At 37.4% G+C, this 12,851-nt stretch overlaps 1 protein-coding gene across 5 annotated transcripts in view; it reads right to left on the bottom strand.

The window, feature by feature from the left end:
- LOC126760408 (galactokinase-like) overlaps positions 1-9,016 on the bottom strand; it is a 72,381-nt gene extending 63,365 nt beyond the window's left edge. The window contains exons 1-3 of one of the 5 annotated variants that reach the window (XM_050476009.1): positions 8,700-8,836; positions 8,272-8,426; positions 217-607 (exon numbers count right to left, since the gene is read on the bottom strand). In XM_050476009.1, the coding sequence (XP_050331966.1) occupies positions 217-384 (168 nt within the window). In that variant the 5' untranslated portion in view covers positions 385-607; positions 8,272-8,426; positions 8,700-8,836. Of the gene's footprint in view, positions 1-216; positions 608-8,271; positions 8,427-8,699; positions 8,837-8,859 lie in introns of those variants that run through there. The other 4 variants (XM_050476010.1, XM_050476006.1, XM_050476011.1 and 1 more) reach the window with 4 other exon arrangements.
- Between the last annotated feature and the right edge of the window lie 3,835 nt (positions 9,017-12,851).

Below are 12,851 nucleotides of genomic sequence, written 5' to 3'. Positions count from 1 at the left end.
TTTTGCTCCTTATTTCGTACAATGCTTTCTAATTAGTGATTTTTGTCGACGTTTCCACTACAATATCGGGTAGACTTTATGCTATATTTGTAGGTATATCATCTCACTTGCTTGCCTTTGTCTGTTGCGACCCAATTTCTCGCAGCGGTTTAATTAAGCGCTCAAAAATTCTATCAAAAACGAGTGTGTATATACATACATATGTGAGCAACTCACCATCGGCAGCACGAAGCCGTCATTGTAGTCAATATGTTCGCCAATCAAATTAACACGTCCGGGAGCACAGCAGGCCACTTCTGGATCGCCGCCAAAGAGATCATGATACGTCGATTTGGCCAATGCCAAAATTTCTTCGTACGTGGCTAACTTGGTGACTGCGGGCATTTTTATATTGTCTCAAGTTACACGAGCACTTGCTGTTGCTGTTGCTGGCTGCTACTCTGCGCGCTCGGGTCAATTGGCAACGAATGACGCCTGCTGATTGTGGGTAATTAGTGGCACGTGGTTGAATCTTTTTCTGTCTTCTTTTTTTATATTTTTGTTGAGTCTTAATATTCCGGGAAATGTTTTGCTATAAAATTACAGTGATTCTCGTGTTTTCTAATGACTGAAATGAAAATGTGAAATAACTATAGGGAAACTATTGTGAAATTAAATATTATTTAGTATTTCAATACATGTTTAATATAAGAAAGAATTAAATAAAAATAATTTTGAAACGTCAAATACGTAGTTTTTCAAAACTAAACTCAAATAGATTATAAGAATTATCCACAATATCATATGAGCACAATAATAATTTCAAGAGAAAATACAACTCTGGTTCTGCAATAATAACGCGTCCGCCATGAGCGGTGCTGCATGGCATCACTTCTGAGGATTGTCAGAAACTACATGTGTGCGCCGACCAAGAGCTACCACCACTTAATCCCGTGTCTTATACGACACCCTTGCCCATTGGGTGATTGTAGCTGGGAGATTAATTCGGCTGTATTCGACACCAACACCGCCCTGCAGGCGAAGTCATTTACGGCCGCTGAAAATTTGGCAAGCACCACCAAGGCTCCCCCCTACAAGCTCAGCTGCTCGGATTCAGGAAAGTCACATCGTGCAAACACCAAAGGTGCTCAAAGAAGGAGGAGGAAGAGGAGAAGGGAGGAAGAAGTAAACCCGGCGGGCACGACGATCCTCATAGGAAAGGCATGAGGGGTGCCAGCTTGAAGTGGTACGTGAGGCATCTCCGGGAGAAGAAAACTTCTGAGATAGTGGAGGTATTTGCGAGAAACAGGATCAGAGACAGGAAGGATCGCAAAGGCAAATCCGGGTCCACTCGGGCGGGAGGCAGCGCGGCTACCAGACGAGGAAGCGAAAAGGCAGCGATTTCGACAACCCAAACCCAAACCGCGAAGCGGAAGACGGGAAAATCGACTGAAACAATTTCATTTTTGAGCACTCAAATCATCACTTTGATAAGTCATCCTCCGTATAGTCCTGACTTGGCACCGAACGATTTCTTTTTATTATAAAACGGAAAAAATAAGAAGAGGTGATCGTTTCTCCACACCTGAAGAGGCAGTTGATGCATTCAAAAGGCATATTTTGGAGATACCACATTCTAAGTGCCAAAAGCAATTGGACAATTAGTTCAAACCTGGTTAGTTTTCCTGATTTCTTGAAAGAAAACTGTCATACAAATGGTTGCGTACCACCGAGATTTTATTGTTCTGCGTTGTTACAGTGGTATGGTCGCGATATGTCCAGTTTTTCCAAAAGAACAGGCAACCAATTAATATGAAGGGAAGTGCTTCGTCCGCGAACAACTTTTGTTGCATTCTGCTCATATTTCCACACTCATACAGTTTAATGATGTTTATTTTCAGGCTCATACGAGTAAATCCACAATTCAGCACCTGTCAAGACGTCATAGACGTGTTTCGAGGCATCTTTTTCATATTCTGTTAACATTTCTCTAGAGTCTAGACTAACGACACAAGCCTTTTTGAACGATTGACAAATTGTGTGGAATCCAATGGGAACAATTTTTTTACAGTCAAATGTTCACGCAATATTGAATGTGTTCTAGTCCCACTAATGCCCAAAGTTGTCTCAATCTCACGATAGGTCACATGACGTTCTTGCAATATCTTTTTGCGCACAAGAACTGATTTTAGACGACCTTCATGCAATTCGATTGGAGTGATCTACGACCTCGATTGAGTTCACCATACCATCGATAAATACTGGTACTTGATGAAACTTCACCGCCAAAACTTTATTTAAGTTCATCTATGCACTCTCGCTGAGTTAATCCATTTCGAAAGTTGTAAAAAATATTCGAAAGAAATGGTCATGATTTAATTCCATTTTTGGTCGAAGTGAATATTTAAGTTACTGTAAATCCAACAAGTAGCCCTCGTATGTCAAAACCTTCTGAGTATTTATGACCTAAAAATGCCAAATTTTACGATAAAATTGCTAGTTTTCGGATTGGAGCACTAATGTTGCCAAATTCAGAAATATAAAAGGCCGCCTACGTAAGGAGCAGCAAAAATCTCCGCGAGTAAACTCACGCAAAGTAATATCATGCGAATGTCCTCTCAGTAAGTTAAGCGGTCCACAAAATTAAATAAAGACAAAGTTATTTAAAAATGAGAGAGAAGTCGGAATGGCTTCGGATCAAAGATATTTAAAATTCTAAGTCTCAAATATTCTAACTGGAAACAGTAGCGAAGAAAATGGTCAATATAAAAACAATAACCGATTCCTTAAGACATTGGAGTATTGGAAGGAACCATTTCTCTTAAGATTTGGGAGAATAATATTACGTTAACTTGTAAGTGTTTAGTTCATACATTAGTTAAAGAATTTTTAGAATGAACTCACGAACCTCAAAATCTGTCGAATGAGATCAGCGTCACTGTAACTAAACTTAAACAATACTTCATATGTTTTATATTTTTTTTAATTACCATGCAAGACAAGCTACAAAAACTCATTTTCATTAATATTCAACTTCGCATGACGGATTGTTTTTTAAATAAACAAACAAAGTGCAAAAAGTAAAAACTGGAGAAAAAACTTGCGGAAGCAAATAAATCTTCTTTTATGGTAGTTTTTAACTTTACCGCATATTAAATTGAAAACCCAGCCACAAGCAATTGGATGAGCACAGAAAGCGGGCTCCTCCCGCCAGTGAACTCAACAAAGAGTGAATAAGCAACTTAGTGCATAAGCACTTGGGGTCATAAATTCACACACACATGCGCCCGATTGTACGTGTGTGTGTGTAAGTTGCTGTTTTCGATGCTCAAAGCGTACGTAAGACCCTTGCCCTGCAATCTTTGCCGCTTTTTTCCACATTCGATTTCACTTTATTTACACATGAGCGGAGATCAACGCACGCCGGGCCCAGCCAGCCGCCCGACCAGCAGCCGAAACTTTGCGCATAAAAATCTTAAAAGTGTTTCTGAAAACGCCATAAAAATTAAAATAAAAGTAACTAAACTTACTTAGTGCAAGGCGGACGTGTCGGAGCATAAAGAAGAGTGCCGCTCAAAACAATGAAGATGAAATCGCGAAGACAAAGGAAATTTTTATTTAATTACGCTCATATGAAGGAATTTTATGACTTTCTGCGGGGCTTCCTTTACGTGGGCGATCCCTAAGTGGTGTATGTAGTTCCGCTTTTATTTCGATGATTAAATTTATGGCAAATAAATGGTGAAAGGATATGGTGAATATGAAAGAAGAAGTTGTAAGCAGTAAAAATATTTTTTATGTTTCTAGTAAAAAAAATATGATGACTTAAAAATATTTGGATTTGTAGTATTTTAAAATATACGAATTTTTTTTTAATTTTTCGTATATAAACTATATCTATATTATATTGTATTATATATATCGCCAGCTAAAATGCAAAAATATATATCATCAAAAAAATTGAGTTTTTATTGCTCACGTTTCACATGATGTAACAAATATGCAGCATAAAATTTTCAGCCTCCGCTGTCAAATATAACCACTATATAACCATTTTTTTAACCGAAACTCAAATATTGTTTCAATGCGAGTGATTTATATTACATCGTTTTTCCTACGCTGTAAACTTGCTAAAAGTGATGTTAGCATAGTATACTTAGTAAAGAGCGAGATTATTGGTTGCGACATCTAGTACGATTTAGATAAAAATTTGCAGGCCAGTGAATTTTTATACCATTCGCAAGAAAATTTTGGTTTGAAGTGCTCCAATTCGCTCAGTTAAGACAAGTTAAGACTGTTCAATCTAGCCTTAACTTCAATTTGAATCTTTATATCGGGTGATTTTTTAAGAGCTTGATAACTTTTTTTTAAAAAAAAACGCATAAAATTTGCAAAATCTCATCGGTTCTTTGAAACGTTAGATTGGTTCATGACATTTACTTTTTGAAGATAATTTCATTTAAATGTTGACCGCGGCTGCGTCTTAGGTGGTCCATTCGGGCAACTTTTTCGAGCATTTCGGCCGGAATAGCCCGAATTTCTTCGGAAATGTTGTCTTCCAAAGCTGGAATAGTTTTGGCTTATTTCTGTAGACTTTAGACTTGACGTAGCCCCACAAAAAATAGTCTAAAGGCGTTAAATCGCATGATCTTGGTGGCCAACTGCCCATGCATAAAAATGCACTGTTTGGTGTGGTTTGTACGCTGGTGGAATCATTGGACCGTATTTTTCAAAGATGCTGTTGGACGCAACGTTACGGTGAATGGCGATCGCTATCGTTCGATGCTAACAAACTTTTTGTTGCCAAAAATGGAAGAACTGAACTTGGTTGACATGTGGTTTCAATAAGATGGCGCTACATGCCACACAGCTCGCGATTCTATGGCCATTTTGAGGGAAAACTTCGGAGAACAATTCATCTCAAGAAATGGACCCGTAAGTTGGCCACCAAGATCATGCGATTTAACGCCTTTAGACTATTTTTTGTGGGGCTACGTCAAGTCTAAAGTCTACAGAAATAAGCCAGCAACTATTCCAGCTTTGGAAGACAACATTTCCGAAGAAATTCGGGCTATTCCTGCCGAAATGCTCGAAAAAGTTGCCCAAAATTGGACTTTCCGAATGGACCACCTAAGACGCAGCCGCGGTCAACATTTAAATGAAATTATCTTCAAAAAGTAAATGTCATGAACCAATCTAACGTTTCAAATAAAGAACCGATGAGATTTTGCAAATTTTATGCGTTTTTTTTTAAAAAAGTTATCAAGCTCTTAAAAAATCACCCGATAGAACTAACTTTAATCTGCAATGACCTTTTGTGGACCTCTTTTTTCGCATTCCATCTACAGGTTCATACAGATATAACATCTATTTGCCACTACTATTTTCTGACATTCCTCTACAATAACTTATTTTGAAACAGATTATTCTAAATTGTAGACTAAATTCTTTAGAAAGTATTTTTTATCGCAGTAAGGTTCAAAGAGCTAGTAGCGTTCATTTTAAACTAAAACTATTAGTGGAGGGCTTCCCTTTCAGTGTACTGAGACGTTTTCTCCGTGGATAACGCCTGCCGACATTCGACTGGTCGTTAAACAAAACAAAAATAAGAACAGCATATTTTATTTATGAAACAATGATAAGATATTTAACGCGAAAAATCTACTGTAGGGACTACCTTAGTCAACAAACAGTGAGAGAGAGAGAGATAGAAATAAGAAAGAGAGATTAAACTAACAGAGAGAAGCGAGAAAATTGCATTGTGTAAAGTAAGTAAAGCGTAAGTGTCATAATTTCACCTCCAAATCTGACCGATATGGGACGAATGACTGCTTATCACAAAAACTTATCAATTTTTAAATTAAATTATCTTTTAACAACATAATTTTGTTGAGAATGAGTTGAAAATCATTTTACAGCGAGATATTTGTATAAGCTTTTCATGCTTTAAGATTTCCGTTGCGAGTTGTTTAAGTTTTAAAGGTTCAACGACAATTATTTACAATCACAATTTATACTATGTTGCGTTTAAAATACCTACATATATTTATATATAAATACATACATACATTCATATTGTAAAATCTTAAATTTTTACACTTGTTTCAAAAAATTGTTTTTGGAATACATACCAAAATGAGTTTACGCAATTACAATTCTCAACGCTATTTTTTCGGTTCTTTATAACTTTATAAGACCATATGAAACCCCCAAGCATACACCTTTATTATATAGTTAAAGCAACTAACTTAAACTAAAACGACCTGCTGACATAGGAAAGGTTCAATTTCAGTAGTGGAAAATGTAATACCTTTCGAAAACTTGGATAACGAATAAAATCGTAGAAGTACGACAAATTTGGCATACTAATCCAGTAATAGGTATATTGCCTGACACATAGATGGCGCTACTGGAATTATATTTGGCTGCTTAGTTAGCCCTAATCTTCAAAAGACAGGTGTATAAATCTGACTGCTACCGAATCAATAGTTTGTGAGCCACTTTTATAATTGTAAAAAAATGGGTAAAAAGGAATTTCGAGTGTTGAAAAAATATTGCTTTTTAAAGGGAAAAAGTACAGCTGAAGCAAAAAATTTGTCTTGATGGCGAGTTTCCGGACACTATCCCAGTAAAATCAACCATCAAGATTTGGTATACTGAGAATAGACGTGGTGAAATGAGCATCCAAAACGGTGAACGGAGAGGATGCCCAAAAGAGTTACCGACGAAGGCGTCAAAAGAGTACTCAAATAATTTTGGATGACCGTAAACGTGAAATTGATCGAAATAGCAGATATTCTACGGGTATCAACTAAACGTCTACATCATATCATTCACGAATATTTGGGTATTAGAAAGCTCTGCGCTCACTTTTGACCAAAAACAACGACGAGTTGATGATTCGGAACAGTGTTTGGAGATATTAAGGCGTAATAAACCCGATTTTTTGCATCGATATGTGACAATGGATAAAACATGGCTCTCTTTCACTCCGACGTTCAATCAATATTCAACCGAGTGGACTGCACAGGATCAACCCGCTCCAAAGCATGTAAAATGCAACAGTCGCCTGTCAAGGTTATGGCGTCGGTCTTTTGGGAGGCGCATGTAATAATTTATGGACTCTATCATGGAAAAGAAAGGACTAACAAGGGCGGTTATAACATAGCATTATTGTACCCTTTAAAGGATAAAACTTCTTCACCACAGTGCACCGTATCACAAGTCACTAAAAACGACGGCAAAAATCCATAAGTTGGGCTTCGAATTGCTTCAGCAATTAAAGTATTTTCCAGATCTGGTCCTCAGCAACTGTTTTCTGTTCTCAAGGCTCAAAAGAATGCTCGTTGGGAAGAAATTTGTATCAAATAAGGAGGTGATCGCCGAAACATGGGCCTATTTTGAAGCAAAGTTCTACTGTGACATTGGGACATTTCAGTGGCGAAATGAAAGTTATACAAAAATTAGTTTTACAACAGATTGCGCAGCCGCTGAGTATTTTCCACAACTAAGAAAATACTAAGTCTATTCTATAATTCCATGATTATCAGAAACTCCATTTATGGAATAACATTAATGGCTACGACATTAATAAGCTGAGAAGTTTGTCTTACCATAATAAGTGCATACACGAAGTTTTCTTTATTTGTGGAAATAGAAAAGGGTCACAGAAAGCCATGTCTAGCGTATATGAAAGCTGTAGCAGCGATACAGTATTGTTTTTGACCAAGACTTCACATACAAGCAACGAAATGTGAAGATAGGTGCATTAATTAAACTCGCCAAGCTCATAGAAACAAATCTAGCCTTAGCTACAGATAAGGTTAGCAATGAAAAGAACTGATAATTTTAACGTACTTCATGGGCTCAACATAACAAAAAATATTGTAAGAATTGGACTTTGCAAAAGCCCGACATTTTAGATTTCAAAATTCTCATTGTTTTCTAAACCATCCTCCTATTGTGAAGAAATTTTACAAATAGGGACTCCACCCAAGTTATAAAAACAAAGTTTTACAACAGATGTCGCTGAGTACTCTGTACTACCAACACTTCATTTGTGGAATAGCATTATTAGCTACGACACTAAATAACGGAGCAAACGGGCCTACAGCCGTTCATCGCAAAGCAACGAACACTAAGTTGAATAAGTTGAGTTTGTGACTAACAGCATGTGAATTGCGCGTTCATATCCCAGTTAAGGTTACCAAAAATACTAGTATTTTAAAACTTTGTCAGAGTAATCGGTTTTCGGAAGGCAATGCCAAAATATCAATATCAAACTGCCATTACCGAAAAGCTTGCCGAAAATATATCCGAACTTCGAAGCTACTTCGAAACTTGTTGGCGCCAGTAAGAGTTTGCCAAATATTAAACGATTCGGCAGCACCACATATAGATATGTAGATGTAAGCGTCAGTTTAGAATTGTTACCACAACGAATATTTCTAGCACAATAAAATAAAAAATAATATTATTATTTTTTTAATATTGAACGCAAATCGCTTATATCAATTGGCACAAAGCAATTAACTTCTCGTTGTTCTCATTATATTTTTGGCAACTAATTGCCGCATATACTATATACTAATGACACTATAATATTTAGCACATCACTTATAAAAGCAAGTTTAAATATTAAATTTTGCCTAAAATGTTTGCTTATCGCCACTCAAGTCGATTAAATAAATATTATATATTCATATTTTGCCAAAGCTCACTTCTTACGCCACAAATCGACGAAATTTTCACCGAAAGCCACACGAAAGCACACTTTTTATTGAAAAATTCGGACTTCGCTCACGCAGAGAATGGCGTCAACTGATTGAGGGACAGCACCTGCCCAGTGCCGGGTCCAAATTATTTACGAAATTCACTTACACATTTTACTTTACTTTCATACTCGCTTTGCGCACACTTTTAACACGCTCCCTGCTCGATTACACTCGTTCAACCTTTTCGAGGAATTATCTTGATTAGAACACTTGTTGCTCGCACTTTTTATTATTTGCTTTCTGCAATTATATTTAATTTAATATTTACACAAACATTCGTTGCCTCAGCTGTTTATCAGCGCTTGCAGCGATAAGCGACTAAATGGGCGCGAATATTCAACACAAAAGCAAAGAAAGCGAGAAAGCAGCGAGAAATGTCAATTCACTACAAAACAACGGTGGGAAAGTTGAGGTATGAAATGGTTTAAGTACTCACTGGGTAGTGCAATGAACTGATTGCACATTATTATCGCTATACACAACACATCTCTCAGTCATCAAACAACGTCTCTTACTCATGCTCAGCCGCGGCCCCCTTATGTGTATCGCTCAATGTGTACTCACTTGTCATTGCTAATTTTGCTTTCGTCCGCTTCGTTGTTTCGATTGTCTTCCTCCCATTCGTCATAAATATGCATTGCATTGATAATGCCAAATTCTCTCATACATATATAAATATATTTCATTACTTTCTCATTCATCAGTGCAATACAATGTGCTCACTGTACTCATTGCGAGCGTGAGTTGTCCGCTCTAAATGTCTAAATGCGTTTGTCGGTTCTCGAATGACACGCGAATGTCATTTTTTTTTTTTGCCAACAATTACTGATAAGAGTGTCTACAACAAAACACTAATTCTTTGTACTTGACAATCACTTATAAAGTTTAGTCAGAAATACCCACAATATTAGAGCTTCTGTTTGCTGTTGGTAAATACCCACTTTAATGTATAAATCAATATGGGAGCTGACACAATACTTTTATATTAAGCCTTTTTTGTCAATTTGATATTTTCGCACAGAATTTTTCCAACAAGAAGGAGTTCCTTCAAAAGGATTTTTTCGGCAATCCCCGAATCCTACTCTCTCTCTCTTACTCTGGTAAAATTAACCATCAAAAAATCATCTCTGAAAGAAAAAATCTGACTTTTTAAGTAAGGTTTATAGAAACCCAGAGGTTTAGCGCATTCCAGAGGTCTTTAGCGAATGTTTGGGGTCATTGAAATGTAGGTTTGTAGAGTCTTCAATATATACTCGAAGATGATAAATGTATAAACCAACATAAAAATATTTTTCGGTTCTGGGGCAGGTAGGTACGTTCGGTTTAGGTTAGGTTAAGTAAAATGGCTGATCAAAGATTCCACGTCGACTGTTATATGTAGTCCTTTGTGAAGCCTTAGAAAAGAAGAACTACTCTGTTCGAACTTATAAACGCAAACTTTCGCGAAGCCCAGCTGTCTAATAGTAAATGAGAAGAGAATACGGTAGCACCAACCCGCTCCCATTCTACCGATAGCGATTCTAGGGAGCCTTTTCTTGCTAGCTCATCAACTTTACAATTTCGTGCGATTCCACTATGGCCCGGCACCCATACCAGTGTTATCACAAAGACACTCGATGCTATTGATGGCGTGGTTAGGCACTCCTCGACCATCCCTGAACGCAGTGTAAATGAGTTCAAGGCTAGTATCGCCGCTCTGCGATCTGTGTGAATGATCACTTCTCTGAAGGAGGCTGCACTCCGGAGTAGTAGATCTACTATTACCTTAATAGCTGCAACCTCGGCTTGGAAGACACTGCAATAGCCAGGAAGACTGAGGCTGGAGTTGATGGACAGCTCCTGACAGTAAAGCCCTCCACCAAACTTCCCCCTCAAGCTTTGACCCATCCGTTAAGAAGCTTACTGCCCCTCTCCTCCAACGGCTTCTTCCCACCTATTGCTCCCTCGACGGTATATGGCCACAGAAGGAGCCGCCAGAGTTCGATTTGGCGACTCCATGATCTAAGTGAACCGGTATGAAGTCAAAGTGTGTGAGGATATCGGATTCAGATACGTATTCTTTTAAGAACCCATATTCTCTGAGTCTGATAGCCACTTTTGCAGCCATACACCTTCCAGCAATGTCTACTGGCAGTAATGGCGTTAAGTGCAATGATTGGAGTGCACCACACATGCTGATGAACGCGGCCCGTAGAACGCCCTCAACTTTCTTTGCAATTGTGGTCTTTCTATCTCTTTTTTATAATAATTGATTTGAAGGTGGGATGGTGGATGCACCTTTTTCATATTTTAATCAGACTTCATATCGACTGCAATGACCCGACTATCTCATAATCAGTCTACCATTTTCTATCGTGCTTTTGCAAGATTCAAAGCCACCGTCAGTATGTGGTCAGTCACGGGTTAAAACTATTTATATGTACACAACATGTATAAATATTATTATCACAAAACCCAACATTTATTGGCACTCGAGTACTTAGTTAAACATATGCATGTTCGACACTTCTGTACTCAATTTGTTCACATAAAATAAAATTTACAAGTACCGCAAATGGGTTTATCTCTTCTCAGCGCTCTCCCAGTTGTACGTAAGCAACGGCAACCATCGCATAGGTGTTTAGTGATAACCCCTAGTGGTCTGCTAATCATCTGACTTTGTTTACCGTCATGCCTTCTCATATACAGCGAAGTAATGCGGTAGGTAATATGAGAAATGCAATTGTGTGATAGAGGAGAAATAGGTCATATGTTTTAGTTGTTGGTTGATACTATATTTTAACTTTTAAAATTTGTGAACGGAAACTTTGGAAGTTATAAAAAAATTATGGTTTTCGACTAATCTAAGTTAAAAAACATTGAAGTATTTCTTCTGTATTTTTACTATTCTTAGAATATGTAACTACTCTGCCATACCTAACATAATTCTATTTATCTGTTACCTATTAATACTTCCTACCACCGACATATTTATCTCGAAGAGCAGAGTCATTTCTCAGCTTGTACAAAATCTGAAAATATTTAATAAACCTTCACAGCCCTGCTTACGCCTTTATTTGTATAGTGGAGCTTTCTTACAAATTTGGGGTGTTACTATTATCATTCCTTTCATGCTGGTGAGAACGTAACCGTCAATGGCGACCGTTATCGCGCCATAATAACCGACTATTTGATGCCTGAAATTTAGCTCGTGATCTCGGCGACATTTGGTTTCAACAAGACGGCGCCACTTCCCGCACATCGCATCAACCAATGGATTTATAAAGAAAACACTTCGATGAGACGATATTTTGACGTTTTGGTCCGGTCGATTAGCCACCAAGATCATCTGATACCACAAAATTAGACTTTTTCCTGTTGGAACTATATAAAGCCTAAAGTCTATCCTGCTTCGATTCAGGTCTTGGAGCAAAACATCACGCTTATCATTCACCAATTACCAATCGAAATGCTCGAAGCGAGTCAACGAAGACGAAACCACGTAGCCGCGGCAAACATTTGAAAAAGATAATCTTCAACAAATAAATGCTAAAGAATGCATTAAATTTAAAGTTTCTGTGTTTTTTCTTTGAAAAAGTATGGAACTTCGAAATGGATCACCCTTTAATAGAGACGAAACGAACTCTCAAATCATCGACGTAATCATAATCAAAGGCTTTCGATCATGACGTCACGCACCAAAGCATTTTTCTGTCAAACGGACTCCGAAAATGTAATGCCAAAGCTGTCGGAACTTCTATATTTTTAATTACTGCTTAATACTTAGTAAACCAGAAATGAAAACAGATGCCTACCATCAACTTTGCAGCACTAAAATTTATCGAACTTTTATAGTGGTAATTTGTACATAAACTTAAGTTCAAATTTCGCCATGGAATATCACTCTTAATCACAATTTACAAGACAGTTGCTACAATTAGAAGTAAAAGAAAATATTTATAAGTCTAATTCAATTAAAAAATTAAATGTGTTCCACCAAGAAATCGTCAATCGCGCTTAGTGACATTCCCTTTTGTAGAACATACAGTCGATGAGGCCGATTTTTTTACTTGTACAGTGTAGCAAACTGTGCTAAAAGTGTGGAAAAAACTCACAATT

This window comes from Bactrocera neohumeralis, chromosome 5, assembly GCF_024586455.1.
Source record: "Bactrocera neohumeralis isolate Rockhampton chromosome 5, APGP_CSIRO_Bneo_wtdbg2-racon-allhic-juicebox.fasta_v2, whole genome shotgun sequence".
Lineage (NCBI taxonomy): Eukaryota > Metazoa > Arthropoda > Insecta > Diptera > Tephritidae > Bactrocera > Bactrocera neohumeralis.
The sequence above is the reverse complement of the archived record's forward strand: the minus strand, read 5'-3'. Positions and strand labels throughout refer to the sequence as shown.